Source organism: Epinephelus fuscoguttatus, linkage group LG7 (genome assembly GCF_011397635.1).
Source record: "Epinephelus fuscoguttatus linkage group LG7, E.fuscoguttatus.final_Chr_v1".
In the NCBI taxonomy this organism is placed as follows: domain Eukaryota; kingdom Metazoa; phylum Chordata; class Actinopteri; order Perciformes; family Serranidae; genus Epinephelus; species Epinephelus fuscoguttatus.
The window spans coordinates 21,221,322-21,248,213 of NC_064758.1; the positions used below are offsets into that span (position 1 = coordinate 21,221,322).

Genomic DNA, 26,892 nt, shown 5'->3' on the forward strand with positions numbered 1-26,892 from the left:
AGTGGCAGTATATACGCACATCTTGTTTATCCTAATTGTAACCTACATTTTTAGTAAGTCCTATTTGTTTATTTGCAAGGAGGCAGTTCATAATAAATGTATCTACCAATGTAAGCTAATGGCTAATATAGCCAGCATTGAGTTGAATAGCAAAATGCATTAAAATTAAGCTACTGATAAATTGTATTGAAAGGCTTACTGGGCATATTAATTTAAATTATATTTATGGGTTGTACTGAAAAGCTTAAAAGGCATACAGTATGCCTGCATACTTATGCTGATGCATTGTTTTTCAGACTTGCATCCAAAAATGAGTTTATAATTAAATGCATTAAGAATACACTGATGTTGCAGTTGGTTCCATTTTCCATCGTGCTTTAAAGCCAATACCAGAATGATGTAAGTGCTTGTAAAGCAATATTACTTTAATTTGATTTTCATACGACAGTTAACATTTGGCATAAAGTATACTATACAGGTCTGCTTGTGTTTTATGTTGTGATATGGATCCTTGAAAAGTCAAGAAAAATTTTTAGACATCTTTCCCATGAAAAAGTGTGGGTAATATTTTCCTTTAGGTACTCATCTGTCAGTAGGATGGGAAAGGAGAATAGTTTAAACAGCATGTGTGTGTATTCAAAAGCTTTAATTTTCATAAGAGGTATATGCAAATATATGCTGTTTGCATAAACCCTTTGCCTTGTAAGGAGTTTGTTCCTGAATGAGATACCCACCACCTGAAAAATTAAACTCACTCTAACAAACCAGCCTAAAATAAACTTTGGTTGCTTTTTAGTAGTTGAAATCTCCCTCTGTATTTACATTTTCTTCCCAAGGGATGTACTGTATAATGGAACAGAACATTTATTTTGATAACACAGCCAACACTGTGTAAAGTCAGCAGCTGAGTCACCAGAGGAAAATGTTTGCATTGTACATTTTTGCAAACCATGGATATGTAGTATTTTTGCGTTTCACACGTAGCATATCAACATTTCTACAGTGATGTAGTTTAGATTACATATATATGAAAGCTGACATGTCAGGGGGAACTGGAGGGGATGGTGGATGACGTGAAACAAACAACAACAAAAAAAGACTCTTTTTTAGCGAGACATCAGGGCATTTCCAGCGGTGGTTGGGGCGACCAAATGGGTGTTTGAAATAAGAACAGGGTCTTTTTTTTCATGGTGCCAACATTGATTCATTCTTCTGTGTTGAATTTCTTGAAAAGTTAAACCTCTGACAGAATCAAATTACACTTTATCTTTCACTTTTCCCTTTAGACCTTTTGGGAATTTCGTTCATAGGTTTTAGGCTGTGACACTCATGACTTACTGGAAAGCATGTAATTTTCCAGGTAGGTGTCCTTTAACGGACAGTGACAAGTGGTCTTATCAATCAGACAGAGGAGTCAAACCCTCATGATCATGTTGTGTTTGCTCATTAGTGAGATCATAGTCTGTGGTGAGCTGCTGAGGTCAGAATGAAACGTGTGCTGCTTACTGTCAGCTATGGCCAACCTGTTCAGCCGGATCGTTAAAGCGGATGCACCTGAGGCAGAAACAGTCATCAGCTTGTGATAACAAACTATAGAGCAGTCGTTCTCACCTTCCAGCCTTCCAGATGCTGTATTATTGTTCTTTAGAACCCTGTTTGATGGGCCATGACAAGTTTTAATTTAATCGAAGAATTTAATCAAAGAAGAATACTGATTGATTGTGTGATAACTAAATACAGTATAAAACATCTTGGTAAATGACTGACAAGATGTAAAAATGACTAAAGAAAGTGTCTTTTATCACATCAGTAGATGAAGACAGATTAAATAGACATGTTTTTCTTAATCTTCCCTTCACTTCACTTCCAGTTAACGTCTGCCACTCACATGATTTCCATTGAGTAGGGTTTGTTATACATAAAGCAGAAGCACATTAGTTACCAACATGTGAAACAGCTGACCTCCAACAAGTAGGGATATATTAGAGTAAAGGCATGGCCAACAAAAACACATTGCGACACATTAAATTTAACCCACTTTACCCCAATTGGCTTATTTGAATTTTCTAAAGAGGTCACAAATGTCTCTGTTGTCACCGATAAATTATCCTTCCTTGAGTGGATGTGATAGAAATGTAGCCATGACAGTCAATAATAAAAACAAGCCTAAACTGGTCATTTGGTCACATTGACTTATACCAAGAGCTATTTATTTATTTATTTATTTATTTACTTCACTATATAGTTGTTATATATGAATTTGGGGGATCTTGAATATCTGGACCAAAAAAATATTATGTCATACAGCTTAATTAAGATAGCACCTTATAGGGCAGATTTATACCTGTCAGTTTTGTACCAGATTTAGCTCCCTTGGGCAAAAAATGTTGAAATTCTTGGGAAAGACTTGCATCCTACCTGATGATTTTAATGTAGGTGAAAACTGTTTCATGTACCTGACGTGAAATGTAACTGAAACTTGATTGACCTCACAGCAGAAAATCCCTGGTTACCTCTTCCAGTTGGCAGGGTGCCTTAAAGAAATATGTGGAAGAAATGTGAGTCATCATGCTGGCTGCATGTATTGTCACGTTTATCTCCTGGCTTTTCCACGAAGATCCACAAACAGTGCTTTCATGGAAATAGAAATGATTACATAAGTTTACAGTGATCACAATGTAATCAGTTTGGTTACTCAGTAAAATGGTTTTCCAAATGAATTTATTTAAAAAAGATCAGGGCTAGGACAATAGTGATTCAGAGGATCCCTCTTAGTAAGGAGTCAGAGATACCATCCAAAATGTTTAAAAAAAAATATTTGTTTTTTAATGGTCAGATAGAGTTGCAAAGTGGGTGTTTTTCCCCATTCTGTGTCCACGTTTCATTTCTTTCCTAAGAAGAAATCCTCAGTGTTACCCAACATGAAAACTTTGGACTCTCCTGGATGACACAATAATGTTATAGTTTATGTTATAGGCAAGAGTTTCAAGAATTTCAAGTTTGTTTCTGAGAAATCACGTTTTCCATTTTCGCCTTGGTGTCCTTAAAGATGACCCTGGTTTAATTTGCGTTGTAAACTTGTTTATTAAGATGTTTAAAATTTTAATCAAAGAATACTGATTGAATTTGAGGTAACTTAATACAGCATAAAACATCTTGGTAAGTGACTGACAAGATGTAAAGATGACTAAAGAAAGTGTCGTTTATCACTTCAGTAGATGAAGACAGATAAAATAGACAACATGTTTTCTTATCTTCCCTCCACTTCACTGAGTTATATCTGCCACTCACATGATTTCCATTGAGTAGGGTTTGTTTTACAGAATGTAGAAGCACATTAGTAAGCAATGTGTGAAACAGCTGACCTCCAACAAGTTGGGATATATTGGAGTAAAGGCATGGCCAACAAAAACACATTGTGACTTATGAAACTAATCCAATTTATCCCAATTGGCTTATTTGAATTTTCTAAAGAGGTCAAAAATGTCTCTGTTGTCGCTGATAAATTATCTTTCCTTGAGTGAATGTGATAGAAATGTAGCCATAATAGCCAATGTTAAAAACAGCAAAAAACAAAAACACTGACTTATACCAAAATGGCTACTCACATTTCTTTTAACATATTTCCTTAACAAGTGAACAGTTATACAATAACTGTTCACTTGTTAACATTTCAATGTTAACTTGTTAACATGATGCCTGCATGCTTTACCGTGTGTACTTTGTAATAAGATTTTTTTTAACTCTAATGTTGAACGCTAAGATTTCTACATTTTACACCAATAATGATAATGATAAAAATAATCTTCTTTTGTCGTCTCTCCTTTCCTTGAAAATATAACCCCTCTCACCCTTGAAGGCAGAATCTGATTCCCTCTTGTGAGTTTTTTGTGTTTGTCTGTCTTCGTCATCTATCCTGTCTAACAGTGATGACATTTTACATTATATTCAAAAGTCCAAAGGTCAACTTCACTGTGTTCTGCAAAAACACTTTTCTGTTCATTATTCAACGTAATATTTAAGGAAATGAAAGGCAGGCATTTGGTCAAATAATGAATTGTCAACACTAATCTTGGGTGCCCATCTTGAAACTGTGGTGATTGTGTAGATCTTCTGTGCTGCCAGGTTGAAAATGTGTATGTAAGGTATAAGAGCTTTAGAATTTGTAGCCTCTTTTCAGCAGCGTCCATAACTAAAGCATTGTCTCCTGTCATGGCTACATGCAAGTCTGAACAGACTTGCATGTAAACTGCAACTCTACCGGTTTGGGGAAATTCTAGTTTTTTCTTATGCTGATGTTGTTACCCTACCAACCTCACTCCTCATGCCTAAACCTAACCAATCCAACTAATGAAGGCAATGAGTACTAGCCAATCACAGGGAGAGTAAAGCGGGTCTTACCTTTACCATTCTAGAAAAAAACTATTGGCACACCACTCTGGGGCCTATCTTAGGTCAAACTTTTTGCCCCACAAGTGGGAAAGGAAATTTGTCTTTCCATTTCTCAACCATCCAACAATTTGATTTCTGGTTTATGAGTCATAGGAAGTCCGTTGGTTTCAACTCCCTCCCCTTATACCCTTTTAATGACAGAATTCGAGGGGGCTGCATCTGACCAGTTTTGTACTTTCTGAAACCAGGGGTGAGAAGGCGGATGGGAAGTTCTCTTCAAAGCTGTATTTTTTTTCACACAACCACTGGCATCATTGTTTGTGCACAACCAATTGCAAAATCATGACTAACATTGGGGGACTATCTAAAAGTTTGCGAGGCTTTCCCCATTTATGTTCTATTATAACACTTTTTGGACCATCTTTAAAGTGAGGCTATTTGGAAGTTGTTCCAATATCGATACCAATATTGCCTAAAATACTGGCACCAATTCCATACCACATGATTTATTCATAGCCTTGAAAGTAGTTTAACAGCTGGGTAAAAATGACAGTTTTCCCAGATTCAGTTCTTCACTGTTGCTCTAAAACAATAAACTACGCAACAAGTTGTGCAGAGCAGCCACTGGCAACTACTGTTTAAGAGTGGTGAAAGATTGATTTATGGTAAACAGTGTAATGTTGGCTGTTAGCAAAATGTCGAATGAGATCATAAAAGAAAGTCCTAAGCATTCATTCTCTGTATTTATTTGTTAATGTTTTACAGAGGATTTAACCTGATCCATACCATGCAACAATGATAGCAATCATTTCACACCCATACATGGATAGTAGTGTACAGCTTTTTAATTTTGTTAACGCATTGTCATCAGATTGATATTTGGTATTGGCTGATAATGCAGAAAGGGAAAAAATGGCATTGGAACGTCTTTATTCGGAGCAGCTTCAGAAGTTTTTGTAAGTCATGGTTCGACAATCTACGTGGAATTTGATGAGCTAGCTTGTTTCAAGCAACCTTTAAGGACTCTAGTGTGGCTAGAGATTTCAGTCTTAGCAGAAAATGTGTCTGTTGTTTGATAACTCACCTTGTGAGTAAGTGTACTACTGTAGATCCCACTCCTACAGATTTGTGTCACATTGCTCAACGGGAAGGGGAAATACCAGGTGCCTTGCCAAAAACAACACTATATCTAAAAGACAAACAGTCCATTCTTTTTTTCCTCCATTGCATTTCATATGGCGGTGCTCAGAGTTCCTGAATGAGCTATTTCCTCACAATAGCCCACATGGTTTACCATTAAAAATAAAGACATAGTTATTTAGTATGTTTTTCAGCCTGTGCCTATGACAGTATTGTATGTAATTGTGCCCCTTTCTTCTTAAATCAGATCATTTGTAACTGTACCTACTGAATGTAAATTATACCCAGCTGGGTCTTCTTAAGTTTAAACTGACCATTTCATTTTCTTAGATGCATCACATCTGTTCAAAAGAGGAGACCTAAGTGCTAGTTTCATAATGTCATTCCCTCCATGTGTGGTGGGTTGAACTCTGGCTCTCCCCAAGAAATCACTCGCTTGTGTTTATCCAGACTCAGTGGGTGAGAGCTGTGGTGCTAAAGTCACACCTCGGGCCACTAAAACGGAGTCTGGATTTGAGGCCCCCAACATCAGGTGTCCAACAGAGAATCTGACGTGCCAAAGTTCTCACACAGGACGACCATTAAGGAATCTTAATTGGAGCCTGACCCTCTTTTGAAGGCAAGATCAGTCAAAGTCAGATGTACTAATTCAACTTCTCTGTTCAGTAGATCCCTTTTATGACACACCACAAGTTTATATGATCATAGAAAACTAGTGAAAAGACCAAACGTAAGATTGATTTTATTTTGAGGTAACAAATACAGACATATACGCACAGTAAGAAAAGTGGAAGTCACATGTTGAGTTGATCTTATCAATTTCACTATGGAAAACAACAGAGTGAGCAATTCCTCAGGTTGACAGTGGAGTGTTGTGACGTGATGTTAGACAAGGATTATCATTTCCTTGGAACTCTGAAATTCAATAGAAACAGCTTATAACGCCTTAGGCACTTCATGTGGCACCTACGTAAAAGCAGCAAAGGTGTGTGATTGATAGAGTAAGTAGAGTGAAGTGCATCCCCATTATTCAGTGAGGGGGAGCAAAGTAATGGTTTTGCTACCCCACTTTTTTCTTTTTACAAATAAATTTATCATCATACAATCCTCACCATCAGCATCATTAATAATAAATTTACAATATTCACCAACTGAAAAAACTAGTAGGCCTAATAAATTGAAAATGACACATCTTGGACCACCCTTTGAATTGGTTCAGTCCAACCCGAGAGAGGCAGACAAAGACAGCTTTTCCTCACAGCGCCAAAGTATCTGCGTTAACAAACAGTAAACTGTTAAGTGGTTGAAAGCGACTTATTTAGACTTCTTCAGACTATGCTGTTTTAGTTTCAGTTTTAATCAAACTTTGGATGGAAATATTTATTAATATGATGATGCATTGCTTGTTGTCTTTGTGTCATCCACCCACTCTGTGCTTTGATTATTACCAGGGGCGGATGTAGTGATTTGGAGGCCTGGAGGCACAGGGAAAATCTGACTTGCTTTAATCTCACCCTTTCTCAAATTGGGAATGTTGTAAGGCTATTGGCAGCAGTAGAAGAGTACTGATTTATCTTCGCTAGGCCAATATCGACTGCTTTTAGTGGTTGACAGATAGATTCGTGGGGCTCTAGTTGTGAGGACTATCAATGTTCAGTTTATGACTGGTAGTTTAGGGTCTAGTTTACTTACCGTGTGATGCTTACAAACTGCTGCTTTTTTGTGTTCAGCACATGATGATTTTTTAAACGTTTCCTTAGCCACCTTCCATAAATTTCATTTTCCTATATTTTGGTTTTGCACTGATTTAAAAATGTACCATTTAGCACCTTTTCTTTGCTTTCCATTACCTTGAAAATCTTCTCAAAATGTTTTTTGCAAGGATTGTTAAACCTTTTTCTAAGCTGACACACAATATTTATTGATACTGTAATCAAAATAACTCACTTGTGTATCTTCCTTTTAAACTGTGATCTACAGTAGTTGCTTTGCGTCACGTTCTATTGTGCTGTTAAGTGTTACTCTTATTTAGTCCACCCTCTGTAGGTCTGCCGTCAGACACACCCCTTGTTCTTGTCTGTACTTGAGCGTAAAGGCCTTCCAAGTTATTTCTACTTACACTCCCGTGAGCTGCACAGTCATAAATAGTTTTGATGGGGTTGAGACATTTTCCATTTCAGGCCCGGTCTTATCTGAAGTGGTCAGTGAAAAAGTGTATGGCCTCTCACAGTAGGTGTAGTGGCCCAGTTGACAAGTCAGTCCTTCCAGAGAGGGTGACAGCATCTCCATGGCCTGATAAGGGCTGTGCAGAGGCTGACACCAGGGGAAAGAGGAGAGGCTGCAGTGGCAGGAATGCTGAGAGACATTTATGCAGACAGGTTGTAAACTCATTAGTATCTTCATTGTAGTGGAGATGAGTCACAGTTTCAACAATCAGAGACATGCGAAGACAATAGTCTGTGCATACCTGTATATCCAAACACATGCATACTTTTCCCACAATATTTTCATCTTTTCAGTCCTATTTTTGTGATTTTATACATGTTAATAACAGATTACATATTTGGACAATGAAGAAGTGTTTGATTTGTTTTGTTTTTTATATTAATTGTTTTTAAGTTTCATGTTATCTCATAAAAAACTGTTAAATAATGAAATACATAATTAAGAGGATCAACTAACTCACCAGTATATTTTCATCACTCTCATAACAGACAGAAAACATAAAATGATACAGCATAGTTTGACATTTTGGGAAATACACTTACTTGCTTTCTTGCTGAGAGTTAGATGAGAAGATCGATACCACTCTCATATTTACAACCTTGGTGGGCTTCAGAGGTGCCAGTGGGTGGATTTTGTTGCCTTCACACAGCCAGGCTAGCTAGTATCCCATGTAGTATCCAGTGTTTTCACTGACATTTGGCTACTGGCTGTAGCTTAATATTTATCTTAAAGACATGAGAGAGGTGTCAGTCTCTTCATCTAGCTCTTAGCAGTAAAACAAGTAACCATATTAAGTAATCCGTTAGAGGTTTGAAAATTGGAAACATTTCTCATCGTTCATCTGACACTGTAAATTGTGTTTAGAATTTCTCACCTTTTAATTTTCAGTTTCTGCAACCATTAAACATTTTTTTATTTTTGCAGTCACACACAAGTATAGCAAAGCTCCAAACACACATGCACAGATGTGTCTCCTGGTGTCCTAAATAGAAAATACTGCTCAGCCAGCTGTATGTGCCATTAGCCATTCTTCCTCCCATTCAAAGCTGTCAGTGCTTTGCATTGTGCTTTAGGGCTGTGTATTGGCAAGAATCTGGTGATGCAATACGTATCATATTACAGGGGTTATGGTGCAGTATATTGTGATATATTGTAAGACTGTAAGCAAAGCGTTTTATTACATTTTTTTAAATCAGATTTTAGAAAAACTGTTAGTATAAGGAATACGCCAACATATGCATAAAATCTGAGTAAAAAAAAGTTGACTTTTTATGCAGTCAGAATGGTGGGATCTGCATTTGTATTTGTCACAGTCCCTGTCACATGCTAGTTGTTACTTTGGATTGGAGGAATCGAATGGCTTAAGATAGATTACAACACTGAAGGATCGAGAAGTCAGGGGTTTAAACATGACACATACTGCCATAAATCCTGCATGTGAACTATTAATTAAAACAAATACAGTGATTTTAAGAATCAGTACAATATCACAAAACATAATATTGTGATACTCAACTCTATCTGTATTATTGTTCTCTCCTATTGTGTATATTTGGCCTGTGTTTCCATGCGTTTTCAGAGAGTGGGAGTTGATAGGTTTGAGTGCATGCAGAGGCAGCCACAGGTGTGAATGCCATGTGACTGAGGTCAAGAAGGGTAAAGTGAGAGTGTTCAGCTGTCCGCTTGGATCACTATGAAAGAGGAGTATGTTGGGAAGGCACCAAGCAACAGCCTAGCAACAAACAGTGCTAGCAACACAACCGAATGTGTTTGTGTTTGTTTGTATGTGTTTTCACTGGGCATTTAGCTGCTTCTCTGATCCAGAGTGGAATATAGTGAGTACAGTGAGACACTTTAGCAGTTGCAGGGATAAAACCTGCAGGATATGTTTAAGATTTTGTCCCACCCATTGTGTGTACATGTGTTCAAAGACGTCCAGCCAGTTATCACATCTGAAAACATCTTTATTTTATTTTTTACATTGTATTGCTCCATTTCGCAATAGTGCAAAATTCAATATTTTAAAGTTTCTCATAAATAACAAATATATCATAAATAAACAAATATCACCACATTGAACACAAACTAAAATTAAAAAAAAAAAAGCTACAGTCACATTGAAATTGCACAAACGGATTTAAGATAAGCAACTTTTGTATTTACAGTTCAATCAGCAGAATTGAGGCCAAAGTCTTGTGTGGTTTTGTGTGCCTTTCTCTTAAAGTCCGGCCCTGACTCACAGCGGCTTTACAGAATAACAGCATCTCCATAAGACCATCACAGCCCCTATTCTACTGGGTCTGCTCTAACAAAGGAAAAGTAAGGTAGTTTCAGATAAACACAACTGGATCAACGAAATCCTTCAAAAAAAAGGAGGAAAAAAAAGGCAACTTCTCAGAAGTCTGAAATAGTATCACTGCGCTACACATGAACTGAACTGAACCCAGGTGTTAACTGAGTCTAGAGGACTCAAAGTAATCCATTTATATCAAACAATGCAAGTTCAGCGGTGACATTCCTACGTCACCCTCCACACGTTCTATAGCCAGTATATTTGTAGTTAATTTTACAGCTGTTTTTAGTTGCAACAGAGTTGGATCCATTTCAACAATGAGGTAATATAACAAGACACCACACTTGATTATGTACGGAAGGAAATATGACAGCACCAAGTGTCAACAGCATTACTCATTAGTGTCAAGTGTTGATATACAGTAGGTAAACCAGTACTTGCTGCTTTAATGTCATTTTAAACTGTAATGTGTCCACGGATTATATCCACCTCCATGTCCACTACATAGGATTAAAGACAATTCAGAGTCCTTTCATCGTCTGATCAACAGGTTTGCAAGCAAATAATGCCTTTTGCACAAATGTAGCAGACATAAGGTACAGTTTCATGTGAGATCATGCTTGTGGCAGTGAAGAAACATTAAGAAATGTAAATGAAATGCTGCATATCAAATGCAACAATCAGTCCTCGTAACCAGGAGACTGATACCACTTTCACACTTGGACATTCTCTTTGTCATTTCTATTGACGATATGCGCATCACACAACTAAATAAATATATTAAAAACACTCTTAAATAGGCATATGTCTGATCTGTTTCCTTCTCTAAGCATCTTTAAAACAGAATATATTAGAATTCATACATTTTTATAAATACATTTAGTTCAACATAATTCTTCTGTGTTTATATAAAAAAAAGGATTTAAACTCATATACAGTTCTGAGGGCCTAACGTCTCGATGCTGTCAGTGTCCATGCTGAATTGCAGTGTGGGAAGGGTTTATAACATTGCCTCTTACTGCCACCTAGTGTGGCTTAGCAGCACTACAACATTTTATCCTCCTGTTGGGAGTCAATGCCAATACGTAAACATGCATGGTACACCCAGTAAAAAGCTACATTCCAAAAGTAAAATCATTCAGTTTCTCTTTTTTGTACATTATTGCAAAAAATCCTGACATCAAAAGAAAAAGTCTTGCAAAGGACAACATCAAACCAAAAACATTTACATTTCACATGACAGAATTAAGTGCCCACCACGTTTCACGAGGAGTGTGTCAAACACTGGAGTGGTGGGAAAAAAAGTGGAGCTTGAGGAAAGATCGGTCACTGTTTACAACATCCGGGATCATCTTTGTACTCTTGAGGAGAGTGGGAGCTGGTGTCTGTATGGTGGAGCTGTACAGTGGAGTTTCAGGCTTCCAGAACAGATACAGTGTAGTCCAGAAGTAATGGCAAACTTGGTAAGGACCAGCCAGATTGGTTTGACCACAAAATAAAAATCTTGATGAATTTTTCATAAATCATCTTGTGTCCTTAACTGTTCATGAAAAATTAATAGCTGTGTGTTGAACATGTCTTTTGTACATCAACAATTTTTTTTAAAAAATTGCCTTGATTTTTAGTTCATGACATGTTGTGTATTTTCTTAAACTATGGCGAACCTATAACAAGAGAGCCACTAATTCTGGAGGGTACTGCGTATTAACCAAGCCAGGAGCCTTAGCCACACCTCCCCTCTTTCTCTTCTCCTCCCTCAGTCCTATTACCTGTCCGCTCCTGTCCTCCTACTCCCTGTGTCAAACCGAGCAGTTACGTCTCTTCCCAGAGCCAGTCTGGGCTGTAGCAGCAGAGGCTGAGGTCAGCCAAGCGGTGACCCCGTGTCAAAGGCTGGTGGAGGAAACCGAGAGGGTGGGTGAGGAGGGTGGTGGGAAGTTCAGTAGCTCCAGCACAGCCACCCCCACACTGCTGCGCCGTGTGAACATGCAGGAGGCCGCGACCCATTTGTTGCTGCGCGGGTTGTACTTCTCGATAGAGTTGAGACTAGAGCTGCCATCGTTACCTCCCACTGCGTATAACCAGCCATCCATAGCCACCAGGTCATGGGTGCTCCTGGAAGGAGAAGAAACATATAATTCAGTATAGAAATTTCACATGCATTGTGCAGCCAGATTTTTAACACACCACATCAGGATTCAGTTTTGTGGCTCATAATAGGAAAGAATAATAACCGCTATGCATTCTGTTCACTTTAGTGAACTAGATTCATTACAAAGTGCCGATAGAATCGAGCGCCTGTTAATTTACAGAGGACGCAGTGTGGGATTTATGTTACATTCATAAAATGTAAGCCCACTGCATGAACATTATTAATGATTGAGTAAAAAAAAGTGAAGGATGAAAAAAGAGATGTGAGACATACAGATGACACAATTACTGAGATATTCACTGATATCACAGTGATGAATACTGAACACAGTGATCCACAGTTTGAGGACACCAAGAACGTGACTAAAACTTCATATAATTATTCATTTAAGTAGTACACCAGTGGAAATATTAATGGTTTGTTGGGACAATAAAAAAAGACAACGTATCCTATGCTGCTATCAAAAGGAATTCAATCCAAACAAGAATTACTACCTCATGTTTATATGCCTCCAACCAGTCAATCTGCAGTTTACATTTATGTCTGTCCAAACACATATATGTAGTGAAGACCTTTATTAAATTCCTTAAAAGAATTACGTGTATTTTTTGGCAAAACATGGATGCCTCACACACATCTTCCAGCTGACAGCACAAAAGATCTGTAAAATCACCAAAGTTTAAGGTCAACACCCAAAATTAGTACCACCAAATTAGTGTCTGACCAAATGTCTCCCCTTCTGTTCCTGAGTTTTGATGTTGAGTAATGGCCAGAAAAGGGTGGTTTTTTGTTTTTTTGCAAAACATTATGATGTCACAGTGAAGTTGACCTTTAACCTTTTGGTTTAAAAATATCATCACTCGATAATTTTATACTATTAGACATCTGTGCAAAATGTTGAAAATTTTGTCATAATAAGCATATGAATTCTTGAGTTATGGCCAAAAACATGTCTTGCAAGGTCACGGTGACCTTGACCTTTGATCACCCACTTGTAATGAGTTCATCCTTGAGTCCAAGAGGACATTCGTGCCAAAAAGAAATTACTGTTCCTGAGATATCGAGTTCACCAGAATGGGATGTACGGACAACCTGAAAACATATTGCGTCCAGCCTCTTGAGTGTTGATTTTCACAAGTTCTGATCATTATCACAATATAGTGAAATGATTTTGGCCAAGTCAGTATTTCTACAATATTTTTACATTGGCACATGTGTCAGATTGTTGAGGAGAGTTATATATTAGTGGGAATACAGCGTGATGTTTTGGACTGTGTAAATGGAGTCTCTCAGCAACTGGATAAGAAAAGCACTCAAAGCCACACAGCTGATTAACACATGGGTTATTCATGGGGCTGCATAGTCAACTGTTGTCAGGTTTCCCTGCTCCTACAATATACTGACTCACAGACAACAAAGTGAGTCTCAGTGTGTGAGTGTGTGTGTAGGTGTGTGTGCGTGTCTAGGAGCCTGGGGAACAAGTGAATCTGCTGATGTGTCCTCGAAACCAAGACTGCTACATCTCTTAATCTCCCTCTCTGATGCCGATCTTGTATCAATACGATGCTGTGAGTGTGTGCATGCACGTCTGCTTTGATAGTCACCCGCAGGACAAGTTTCATCTTCTGAGAAATAAGAAAGAGCTGACTGTTGTGGAAAATAGGTCATTTGATGTTTATGCCGTAAGAAGGTTTAGGCGTTAAGAAAGACATCCAAATGCCCCAAATCCAACGCCTTGAAGAGTAAAGATTTTCCACAGAGCAAAATAATTGCAGCAGGGATATCCTTTTGACAAGCTCCACAGAGACAACTTTGTTCTGTAGCTTTTCAAAAGAGATTTTATCTTCTACTTAGTTTAAGGCAAAACTGAGGGTACAGCAATGTTTCTAATAACAGACAAGTTCATCCCCCACCGCTCTCACCAAGGTGTCACATGTTTGTTAAGAAGTATGAAAAGGAGGATACAAGCTGGACAGACCTCAAGAAAAATGTTCAGTGCATTTGAGGCCAGTGCATTTCATTACTGTGTTGAACCTGTGCAGCTGGAGAAATAGAACCAGGTCATCCTGATGGTTCAGTTGGCTAAGGTGTGTCTTGTGTAATTATATTTCCTGGATCCATCCCAGGTCCTTTGTCATTTTTTGACTCTGTCTGTGTCTCTCTCACATATGTAGGACTGAAAACGGGCCTCCTCATTTTCTTTTAAACTTCATAAATGGCATCTCTTCCTTTGATATTATAGGAAGGAAGACATTTGGCTGCAAGCTGCTTCCTTACTTGCCTTGGTGGCTCTTGTCTCTGACATCTTACAAAGGGGGTCTTCAAGGTCAAACATTTATCTCTGCAGTGCATATGTGCATAATGACAGCTGCTCACCAAAGTGACACAGTCTTTGAAATTGCACAGTCTTTGCTGTATTTACTGACAGGTCTAATGACTAGTGGAGAGGCACAAGTATTGATATGCAAACAGCTGTTTAAGGGCGTGTGAACATCTTTATGGCAAACTGTAGGAGTGAAAATGAGGCCAGTGCATGTGCATCCGGCACCACAATGATCACGATTTAGCATTTTATCCCTGCTGGCACCAGATGTGATAAATGACATTAGAAAAAAGTTGAACTCTCACCTTGAACAAACATTAGATTTCTGCCAGAATGAAAATCGAGTTGATGATATTTTAAATATCTAAAGACATTAGAATTTCATGTTGTGTGGACATTAAGACTATGATGTTTTGCAGATGTTGGGTTTTGTTCTCCATGTTGTATTTTGTTTATTAAACAACTTAAAACCAACAAAAAAGCAATGCCATCTGTACTTTACATCAATGTGATGTTGGCATTAGAGGTGCTGACAATGAATTTTGTCACATGACGTCACTACATAAATTCAACTAAATATCATAGTCAAAAGACGTTGATGGCCCAGCTGGGATAAAACTGAATTAGGCGTACACACAGCTTTATAAATCTAATGAAAATATGCATATGCATATTTCTGCTGTTGTGCTAACACACAATTTAAGTCATGAATCTACACAGCTTAATGCATCTGGCCCCAGGACTTGATGATTTGTACCAATATGAATTCTGGGTTCACACTAACCTGCGTATGTTCATGGGGGCCACTCCCTCCCAGGTGTTGGACTTAGGGTTGAACCGCTCCACAGAGTTCAGGCAGCTGGTGCCGTCATTGCCTCCAGCAACATACAGCATGCCGTCCAGCACGGCTACGCCAGCACTGCTACGCCGACTCAGCATGTTGGCAATGGCTGTCCATGTGTTGCTCTGTTCATTACATAGAGAGACTGAGCGTTGGTCACATGTTCATATATACATCCGTAGTGTACAGTATTGTCTCCATATTCAGTTGATCTTGGTGACAACCAAGTTACTTTGATAATAAATTTAACAGTATGCAGTTTACCTGGGGGTCATATTTCTCCACTGTTGCAAGATGTGAGGAGCTGTCATAACCTCCCACTGCATACAAGCTGCCATCTGGAGGGGAAAAGGGAGTATTCACTCAGAATGTAAATATTAGCAGTCAAACACCAAGGTGGCAACTCCCTCTAGATTTCAGATATTAAAATGCAGACACTGAAACGTAAACACATAGTAGAATAGCGTGTTCATGAAACTGTGTTTACTGCCAAGTTCCTACCCAGAGTTGCTACTCGCACATATCTCCTACGGGTGCTCATGGCAGCAATCGAGGTCCATGTACTGGTCAGAGGGTCATAACGCTCTGCACTGGAAAAGAAGAAACAGAGTTACCCGCAAGTTAGCATCGCCCTGGTTCCTTTGGGGGGGCAAAATAAAGGGGAATTGTCCATTGTAATTTGAATTATTGCAGAAAATAAGCTCTGTGGCAAACAAACGTTAATGACACTGAGATGTTTTGTTCAGTGAAATTATCTTCACAAATGAACACCACTTTTATGATTGTTGAGGCATAAATGCAATCACCAGGGGTAAAACGCTAATGGCTAAACTGTGTCCTCGTCAACCTCTGTAGTCTCATTTGGCCATTTGTTAGCAACTGCCTCTTTTAAGACATGTAAAAGCTTCAAAATTCATGAGTGGAATATTTACTGGTATATTTTATGTCGTAAACAAAAAATTAAAATATATTACCTTTGTGTACACTAGTTGAGCATTTTCAGGCATTTAACTAAAACCCATTCAAAAAAAAAAAAAAACACTGACTTTAAGATGAAGGAACCAGGAGTGCAAAAATGCAAACTCATTTCTGGGTTTCAGGACTCAATACTGCAGCATTCTATATGATGACACAAAAAGGCTGCCCTATTTACTGTAGACCAACTGTCTTTGAGCCCTGGCCTTGAAAACAGCATCAAGACAACACTCAAAAAAAAAAAAACTGCAACAAGATAAAACAATGTAGCAAATCTAGCTTATGAGTACCAAGAAGTTGAGCATTCATCACCAAAAGTTAATCTCTCTCTACCTATTGAGGCAGGAAGCTCCATCATAACCTCCAGCAGCGTACAATAGGCCATGCAGAACTGCTACACCCAAACAGCTCCGCCGTGTGCCCATGGAAACTTCAGGCTGCCAGGAGTTAGTGATGGGGTCGTAGGACTCCACAGTTGCAAGGTCTGAGGTGCCATCATACCTGAAGAGACATGCATATGAATAAAATTAATTTAAAAAAAAAAAAAAAAAGGATTTTTGATCATTTTGAAATGGAAGCATGTCTGGAGTGATCTCCTCTATGAATGTAGTAGAAAAAGAGTCAAGTTTAAAAAGGCATTTTGCATTAAGGAAAGCACTTAACTTATCAGGAGCGCAGGGAGAAAGCTGTTTTTACATAACCATCACTCAGGATCATTTTACCTGTAAATCATTCATGTGTTCACCGACCAAAGCCTCCTCTTTAGGAGTCATGTTTAGATCACATGACTAAGTGGAGTGTGGAGTGGATTAACGAGTTTTGAGTCAAAGGTCAACACTATAATTCTCATAAATTACCCTCCAACAGCATAAAGCCTGTTCCCAATGGCTGCCACGCCCACTCGTGCCCGCCGAGTGGACATTGACGCCACCATGTGCCAGCGATCAGTCCTGGTGTCATACGCCTCGCAGTCTCCATGGATGGCAAACAGACTGCCACCACCTGCAGACACACACACAAACAGAGAAAATGCTTTGCAGTCAAGCAGTAAAAGTTAAAATGAAAAGCTAATACTTTAAAGAAGAGTGACTTTAGTCAATGTTTGCCAAAATTTCGGAGGAATTCTTCCAAGTTGTTGGGTTTTGGGATGATTTTGGCTGAGACCTGGGTTCACTTATTGTGGTTCTCTAATGGTTAAATAATGAACTGTAATTGTAGTTACATGGTTTAGTTCAGAATTTTGAAGCTGTGCGAGGCTACAGCGACAAAATATCGTTAAGTAAATTACATATCACAATGTTTTATTTTAAACTAAACTAAAAGAAAATTCTATGACCTCTAAATAAAAGAAACATATACCAATCTGGATAAAATAAAAATCCAGAAAGTTCATTGTTCATTTCTGTTCATTTTAGCTTTAATAGTCAAGAGAGTTTAAACCAATGTTTGACTTTACTGCAGTGCACCCATGAGGACCTGGAAAACATTTTCATTATTATGACAGCTATAAATCCTGCATATAATTACAAGCAATATCTAGGGTTGGGTATTGTTTCCAATTTTATCGATTCTGATTCTGCTTATTAAATCTGGTTCTTATTGAATCTTGGTTTCAATTCCAACATATTTTGGAGAGAAAAAAGAACAGATATTTGAGGAATAAAAAGTGGCCCACCTTTGTTCTTGAAGAGACTCAACTGTAGCAAATGGATGTGACCACTTTACCACAAACCTTGTCACCACTCTGTGATATGAATCCACTGTCTCCTTGCTCATCTTCCCCTTCATGGATTTAGTGACAGGAGTTATTGCAATGTTACTATGGGGGGGGTCTCTGGGGATGAAGGTGGTGGAGTGCTCTCTGAACTCATATCTAAGACGAATATGTATATTATGATAATGTAATTTAAGACATAATTTGTTAACCTTTAATACAAAATGTCAGCTCATCTGTAATTTGTACCAGAGTGTGACACATTGCTACTGTTAACGCTGTATCTGGGGCGTTATTGTGGCTGGGAGACCACAACACATCGAGCAAAGCACGATGCATTCCTTCAGATTCACACCGTGCTGAAGTAAATGCTTGGTCATATTGGAGATGCTTCCTCCCTTGCACAAAATATCTTTATCTGCAGGTGTTGCATTTTGGTGTTATCTTTTTTTTAGTGAAGCTAGGCTAAACTTTAGGGCTTCCTGAGGTTAGCTATGGTCCAGGATGTAAGCAGAAGTGTTTCTTATCGCATATTTTTGTGGCGTACTGTATAACAAATGATGTAGCGTGAGATTTGCATAGCAGGTCCTGGCAGATAACTGCAACTTCTATGGACTGTTAAATGCTCACTGCAGTTCACTCTGGAGCGAGACTGAAATATGCAAAAGCTAGGAACCAATAAGCAGAATCGAAATACACGTGTCTTTTCTCAGAAATTTGGATACCCAACCCCAACAATATCTTGTCTTATATAATTATATCAGTATTTTTATCTCCCAGCTGTGAACATGCTGATGTTTGCAGTGACATCTCAAGCTAAAGTTTATTGAAGTGCGGCCTATGTGTACCCTAGTGGGTACCTTCAGGGGCACACTGACCAACGGCGAAGAGCACAGGGCTGGCGCCCTCACAGCGTCGTGGACGCGTCCTGCTGTTGCTGAGGACTCCCCTCTGCTCAGGCATCAAGTGGTACTTGAGAGCCTCGATCAGGAGGTCTTTGCACTCTGAGTGGTGTCGCACCAGCAGCTCTGTATCCACGTTGCTCATCAGAAAGTCTCGCCTCAGCAGTGGCAGCCGCACACACTTCATCAGCTAACGGGGGCAGAGCAGTGGTGGGTGGTGTGTTAGCATCAGGAGAGGGGAATGGAGAAAATGTGATGGAGATGTATTTTTATACATAGTCAAACTAAAAACACATTGCGTGTGGCAAAATAAGATATGTAAGAGAGTCTTACCCAGGGTACATGTTGCCTGCGTCCATCTATATCATGTTTCACCCAGCTCAACACAGCTCGGTATACTTCCTCTTCAGATGGCACGTTGAGATTGTCACTGGAGATCAAGTCCAGCACCTTGATGGGCAAGACAAAGGAGATGGGCGTAGACACGTTATCATTTATAAGAGCAGTTGTCTCAAATCCAAACTCACAGCACCTTTATTCAACTGTGACCATCAGAGAAGTGTTTGAAAAACAGAAACCATGACATTAAAATCTTCCTGATCAAGCATGTCAACACACAGGAAGTGAATTGCGTTGGCCACAGACAATACTAGTTCCTGCATGTTGTACCTGACTTTGTCTGCTGAACTGTTGCCTCTCGTCACTCTACCTTAATGTGTTGTAGTTTATCCAGACTGATATTTGAAAGGGATGGGCAGCGCACTGTTTTGTCTCATCAAATAGCATCACTTAATTCAAAATAAAGTGAAACAAAATCATGTCAGGAACCATTTAACATTCACACATAAATGCTTGTGTATTCTAATAAGGTCAGTAAGTGTGTAGTGGTGCTGCGATACATCTGAATTACCACTACGTCCGTGTGTGTGCCTGTGTGTGTGTGTGTGTGTGTGTGTGTGTGTGTGTGTGTGTGTGTGGCTCAACGAGTGCTGCAGTCTGAGTGGCTGACTGGCGCTGTTCCCAGATGAACCCAAAGCTGGCAGAGCTGGGTGGGGCCAGAGCGGCCAGCTGCTGCAGCTGTCTTGCCTGGCCAGATCAGGGCAACAGTTAGCAGCCTCCCAGGAACAGGCTGCACTAATCCACAGCCACACAGAGAAATAGTGCCACTGGTGCTGCTACCGCCCCGCCCTGCAGTCTCCCTTAGCTCTGCATGTGCACGCTGCATCACATCACCTCAAACAAATGTGTGTGTGTGTGTGTGCATCATCTTTGTAGTGTAGCATCAGAAATGAGTGATTTATGAATGAAAATTGAGTTTCTGCTGCATCAGAGTGCTTAGGATATCTTTATACACTACACACAGTAAATTAGGATGCGTTCATCCTTTGTTGTCTTTATGTCATGCATGTGATGCTACATTAGTGAAGCATCACCAAAGCAGATGAGTCACGACCCTGCCACTCCTTGCTACTTCCTTCACAGAACAGGCAAAGAAATCTGGGGCATATTTCACAGTTCTGTGAGTCCTTTAGAGCAGCCAGTGCATAAACCCAGCTCTGATGCAGATTTATGACAGACACAGAACAGCTGCAGACAGAACAGGACAGTGAGTCAAAGGAAATAGAGAGGCAGAAGATGAGGGAAAGAAAATTGTTTATTTTTAATCTGTCTTATGCATCTTAACGTTCAGTGCTTTAATGGACAGTGCCCACACACTCCTATGGCAGATTCAGTCTGAGGGCTTTCTATTCCCGTACTGGTTTTACTCCCATGGAGCACAATCTCTTCAGTGGAGATTGGTCCTTAGAGAGATAGGAAGATAATGGGTGAGTGATGCTGGCAGCTGTTTGTTATTTCTATTCACCGACACTTTAATTCATTGTCACCCAGCAAGGCTCAGCAAGGCAATTGTTTGAAATGGTCGCCATTTCATATAAGAGATGATGCAGTTCTCTCCGCTATTGAGACATCGACACGAACCCCCACCTATACAAGGAAAGTACAATTACCAGGCTTATAGTGGCAGTCTGATAGTGTGAGGTTAATTTTTTTTTTAAAAAGCTGAAACATGAGAAGAAACAAAAGACTGAAAGCAAGAGACATTATAAGAATACCAAAATAATTAAGTTTGTGAAGTACTTAACTTCAGCACTTTTTGACCATTAAAAGTGCAAGCTGTTAGCACAATGGTGTTTTAATGTTCACACTTAAAATCACAGGCCTGCTTAACTCCTGCAATAACAAATAAAACTTCTCTGACATCAGACTTGTAAATCAATTTTCCAGTGCCAGTAGATCCCAGTAGGTGGGACCTACCTTATAAGTTTAGATAAGAGATTGTGCCTACATTATTTCTTTGACCTTAATTTAACTGCCGTGGTTTATCTTTTTTAGGAACACCTTGCTCAACGCACACTTACAGTAAGTGGCTGTCAGTACAACCACAGTCTGACCTGTTGGCTGCTGAGTGGTTCTTATGTAGCAATTGGTGTTATACGCCTTACTAAATAACACTTCATACATTTGTCATGCTTGTCCAGAATCAAACAAGCAACCTTTTGGCCACAGCAGTCCCACTAGATGGCTAATATTGATTTAGCAAACCTAAATCTAAACATTTCTAAAAACCATGGCAGAAAATAGTCAGGGTAAAATGTCCAAACCAAAAAAAGAAACCCTCCTTCAAACCCCAGAGATATCAGCAATGCTGTTAGCGCTATAAAAAGTACAGCAGCCTTGAAAAACGTCACTGGCTTTGCCTAATTACCACTTCCAGGACAGAAACCACGGCATTGCCACTGCTGAGTCCAGCTGATAAATAAGTGAGAGTATGGCTAAGTTGACCTGCCAGATAAAGTAGTCCATGGCAGCACAGTGGAATCATAAAACCACAGGAGATGTGACTGATGCAGCTACTTGAGTTACAAGAGAGGTCTTCCTAATGAATGCTGAAAACACAACAGCATGCTTGTGGCCACTTCCCTTGGGGAGCCTCTATTGTGAAGCACAAACACAGGCATGTACAGGATGCTATGCTCATAGTGTGGAAAATGTGATAAACAATATCCATCCATCCACTGGGGGGAGGGGGCCTATCTGTAAGAGACGTTAGGGAAAACCTGTCACACTAGCACAGAGAGAACATGCAAATCCACACAAAAAGGCCCAAAGCTGGCCAAATGAACACAGAACCTTCTTGCTGTGAGGCGAAAGTGCTAACCACTACTACGCTCTTCAGCCTGTGATGGAAAAAAACTATGCGGGGAACTTAATTAAGTGCCTCTTTAGTATAACTGTGTGTTTATCTTTGATGTTTTGTTTGGAATATTTCTAAACAATAAGGTGGATTAATCAAGTTGAGTCATTAAAGTAGTAGGCAGCAAGTTATGAGCCCAAAATGAATAACTGTCTATCATGTATTCATAGTGAAGGACATTTTTAAGTAATAATAGCTCTCATCATTTGTCTCAAAGTAAACAGGATCAGATATGCTTTTGTCCAGTGGACACTGGCTTCTACATTGAAAGGGTATTCCACTTTCACACCCATTTTCATACCCATAGCTGTGGTGACAGGTTATAACAACGCTGCCAAATCTAATGGTAAGCAAATTACCGGTGTGACTGACAAGCTGAGGACGCAATTACCAGAAGACAAATCTGACAACTGTTTCCCATTATGGATACGCCACCATTAAAAGTGCTTCTTTTAAAAAGCAGCAGTTGGCAGAGGACACAGCAGGAGCCACAGAAAGCATCACCCTTACCTGTTTCAGTGGCAGCAGCATAAACTCCTCTGTCTTGGACACCTCCACAAAGTGCTGCAGGACATACTTGTGTGCAGACTTGAGCAGGTCGCTGCAGGAGTGTGTGTCAGCGAAGCCTCGGATGCCCAGGCAGTTGGAGGGGTCCAGCTGGCTGAGGAGGAACTTACAGCAGGCGTCCCGCACCCCGTTGAGCTGCAGCAGGCTCGCTGCTGGGAGCAACGTCTAAGAGGAGAGCAATTACAGGTGGAAGTACGCTGTTTGCGCTTTGATGAATGGGGGTCAAGTGAAAAGTGCAATTTAACAATCTTGTCTATAAATCTCTATAAAAGTCTTTTACCGTACCTGCACATTGCCTTCCCCGACCACGATCTCTGCTGTGTAGGCATACTGGACCAGCTGCTCCAAAGCCTGAGGGTCGATGTCATGGAGGGTCACATGAGTCTGCCGACTCTCCGACATCTCATCTGCATGTGCAAGAAGAGCTGTTACATTTTTCCTGAGTTATAAACACTAAAACTCTGGCTGATATATCTGCCTCACTGTTAAGTCATGCTGACATGCGGCAGCTCCTAATGTATACAGTACTGCTGCCAAATGTCAAACGTTTATCTTTTGCTGTCCATTTAATCAGTTGATTTAACAAAGTTGTTGAACTACTTGAAATTCTTGAGTCTATGCACACTTGCCCAACATAGGTGTTCCTGCAGAACTCTGTGTCAGGAGGCTCCAACATCAGCAGTAAAATGTTGCTCTCATTTTTTGTTTCTCTTTCACTTATTATTAGTTAGAAGAAATTGCAGGCACAATATCTGCAGGGGAGCTGTGGCTTGCTGTTTGGAAGATCATGAAAGATCTGCAGATTGTGTTAAATGGGCTAATTAGTGACTGGGACAGACGAGAGGTAGCCTAGCAGCTGAGTCTCAAAGCCAGACAACTGACTGTCTAGAGACACATTGTACCCTCACAAAGGTTTAGTGTCGGGAGGAAATATGAGACTCACACACACCTCATCTGACCACCTGTGCCCCAGACAGGAAGAAGGGGAAGGAAGTGATGATGCTGAAAGGATGAGGTGGCGTTCACTGCACACACTAGTTGTTGTGTTATCAAATTCTGAGCAACAGAGCAAATTGATACTCAGTTTGATGTCGGTGCTTGAAATGTCTTCAGGCATGCAACAAGCAACAGCTGAACTCACTGGTAAACATAGCGTGGAAGTAGGGGCTGCAGGATGCCAGCACCACTTTGTGCGCCTTGATCTCTTTGTTGGAGACATGGAGTACAATGTCACACAGAAGGCCACGCTGTCGCATCCTGTTCATGGACACGAAGGAGTCGTGGTAGTGGCGCTTCGAGTTGTGCGAGATGCTGTGGCCATCACGGTTGAGCAGCTGCATGCCCCCCTCCATCATGGTGCCTGAACTGGCGGTCGCGGGCTCTTGCCTGGGCCGCGCTCTGGGCAACTGAAACATGCAAAAAACATTTTCGTGTCAATTAATACCAAAGTCATTAACATATTGTAGAAAAATGTCTCACCTGGGAAGGCTTAGCTGATCTGCTGGGAGGCAGGTATTATGACAGGTGTCCTGAGCAATCATTGTATTGTTGCTATTGTAGTACCCATCCTGACAGCGATGACAAGAAGCCTACCAGCATGACAGAAAACTCGGCACAGTTACAAAGTGTAGTAGGTTGGCTGGCCTAATTATTTGACATTCAGTGTCAAGACTGATTACATCACATTATGACACTAGGAAGGTAGGGAGATGAACATTATTACTTGAACTGAATTCAGATGCTTCTCATCTGTTGGACAGTCTTGGTTTATCCAATTGCAATGAATTCTGTCTAGGGAGTTGAATTGCATTAAAATTAGCTGTGAATCCCCCCAACCTCACCCCAGCTGCAGCCTCGGGTAAGCAGGGTGGGAGGAGAGAAGGATGTAGCTTTAGTTAGTCTTTTCCTTTGTACTCTCATCCGCCCTGCTCTCAGATGGAGAACATACTTCGGAACATTGCATAACCATAAACAGGCGGTATCTTGTAAGTTGTTGTCTGATGAATATTTAGGACGGGCTAATGCAAACTACTGGATGAACCAGACTAGAACTAAATTAGAAACATCACAGGCCTAGAAAGAGAATATTTTCACTCAAATACACTGAATTTGATGCTGCGATCCCTTACAAGTGCAGTGAAACAGGCATATGAGCAGAAGCTAAGTGGTATGACAAGTTTAAAGCCAGGTACTCCAAATTCTTCTGAGAGCTTCCACATAATGTGCTGTTTATAGTCTCCCTAAGTGTCCTCTAGTGATGGTTTGCTTTTCATTTTACATTTTAAATGCATTATTTGTGTTTGTAAATATAAAGAGGGGTTTTCGTAACAATAAAACAAGCTAATTAGAACAACTAGGCAGCCATCAATGAAGAATACTGATCGGTTTGAAGGCCAAGAAACATGACTCTTAAGGCTGAAACACAACATGTTACGGATCCTGATAAAGTTAAGTTTCATATGTCTCCAGCCAAACACACAGTTCACTGAGCATAAAGGCATCATAATTATGTTGTCATCTGCTCAGAGGCGCTCTTTCAACTAAATAGTCTGCACTGTCCCACCGAGGACCATCTCAAATGTCACCACAGCTGCCTGGCGACTTGCTTCGGGTCCCATTTTCCAAAACACAATGGGCCACAAAAACAGACCAACCATGTTCCTCTCTGAGGGAACAATCTGCTCTCATGCCCGAGGGAATAAGGAGAGACAATGCTGCAAACTGAGACATGGATACACAGGAGGTTGGGGGCAAAAGTGAAAACACAATTGTCACAGCTAAAACTAACAGAGTAAAGCATTTTGTCCTGTCCATCCCAGGCTTGTCTCTTAAAATCTACTCTCCTCTCTCTGGCTCAAAACCTTGGCTGACATCCACACAGAGACTCTCTTTTACAAACATGCACAATCTTTTTGGGCACACAAGTGCTACACTGTAATCTGTTTTGGACAGAAGGATGTTTCTATTCATATTGCCTCCTTATGTGCTTTGAAGAAACCCCAACCCCCACTCCATCTATTTTGAATAACAGCGGCTATCAGCTGCAGCAGCAGCAGCAATAGAGAGAATGGATGTGTCATGTCTTTACCAGTGGTTGTGGTGCGGTTATCCTTGGACGCAGTGTCTTCCTCACAGTGATGGGAGATAAATCAGCAGCTGTCGCAGTCAGATTGGTTTAAAACTGGTCCCAGAGTCCGGCTATCTGTCCATATTCTGACTCAGGCATACGAAATATGGAGAAAGCCTCTGTTTTGTGCTGTATGCGGTTGACGTCAATGCAAAAAACTGCATGAAAGCTGACATCGCTTTGTTAAGGTGGAGCTGAAACTGCCGGAGGTGAAAGTGCCAACGGTGCTCATGCTGTTGATACGTGACACCGTGGGACAGAGGCTTCACTGTGGAAATACACAGGAAGTTGTTTCCTCAGCGCAAATGTCAAACATTTACAACTGATGTTCGTTTATTGACGTGACACAAACGACCTTAAGCGCCTCCTTTTGTCTGCTCGGAGTCCGGAAGTGCGTTCGATAAATAAATCTTAGCGGGCGCGAAAGGCGGGGTTTGACTTAGAAGCACCGTGATTGGTCTGAGTGTGAGCCACCCCCCGCCTCGATTAACCCGGAACACAAATCAAACAAACTGCGAACAGCACATAAACTCAGTGTTTTAGAATAGACAGATTTTCATTTTCGTTTCCAGTTTTATAGACGATACATACGTGGAAACTGTGCATTCATCATGCTGCCACTAAAACAAAATAAAAGTCACGACCGTTTGAGTCACGATTCATTACATATGGCTAACCAGCTAACGTTAGCTATGCCTAACGGAAGAATTAAAAGTAGGACTCACCACCAGCCGTCGTCGGTGTCGGTGTGACAGCTGCGATTTCTTCCTATTTGTAAGCTTGCCCAGCTTTGTGGCTGTGCAGCGAAACAAACTACAGACTGAAAAGATAACAACCTCTCCTCTGAGGGTCCTCAGCTGTCCGTATCTCGTGGATGCAGCTGACCATTTAATTTAAACTCACGTGCAGCATCAAAACACTGCTTGTTCTTGTACGCTCTGCTTAGACAGTGTAATTCGAGGTTGTCGTGCTCGCCGACAGTTTTTC

General features: G+C 40.3%; 2 protein-coding genes across 4 annotated transcripts in view; one reads left to right on the forward strand and one right to left on the reverse strand.

Moving 5' to 3' along the window:
- noc2l (NOC2-like nucleolar associated transcriptional repressor) overlaps positions 1-26,892 on the forward strand; it is an 81,169-nt gene that overhangs the window by 28,337 nt on the left and 25,940 nt on the right. The window lies entirely within an intron of this gene.
- On the reverse strand, positions 9,729-26,882 carry klhl17 (kelch-like family member 17). 3 transcript variants are annotated; one of them, XM_049580795.1, is made up of 12 exons: positions 26,631-26,882; positions 23,920-24,184; positions 23,064-23,185; positions 22,722-22,943; positions 19,289-19,405; positions 18,914-19,145; positions 17,197-17,341; positions 16,673-16,840; positions 15,866-15,954; positions 15,629-15,702; positions 15,308-15,489; positions 9,729-12,163 (listed from the first exon to the last, which is right to left on the reverse strand). In XM_049580795.1, exons 2-12 carry the CDS (start codon positions 24,131-24,133, stop codon positions 11,935-11,937), a joined length of 1,794 nt encoding a protein of 597 aa, XP_049436752.1. In that variant the 5' UTR covers positions 24,134-24,184; positions 26,631-26,882; the 3' UTR covers positions 9,729-11,934. The 3 variants fall into 3 exon arrangements, with proteins under 3 accessions (XP_049436752.1, XP_049436751.1, XP_049436753.1); XM_049580794.1 differs by lacking the exon at positions 26,631-26,882 and adding an exon at positions 25,867-26,612; XM_049580796.1 differs by lacking the exon at positions 26,631-26,882 and adding an exon at positions 25,867-26,610 and having other exon boundaries at positions 9,730-12,163; positions 18,932-19,145.

Bases quoted from the DNA above. Each gene is read 5' to 3' on its own strand.
- klhl17 (XM_049580795.1), bottom strand. From the start codon at position 24,133: ATGATGGAGGGGGGCATGCAGCTGCTCAACCGTGATGGCCACAGCATC. The intron at 19,406-22,721 runs GTAAGGGTGATG...TTGCCCATCAAG, and splicing joins TGCTGCTGCCACTGAAACAG to GTGCTGGACTTGATCTCCAG. The intron at 19,146-19,288 runs GTAAGACTCTCT...TGCCCCCGTTAG, and splicing joins GCAGGCAACATGTACCCTGG to CTGATGAAGTGTGTGCGGCT.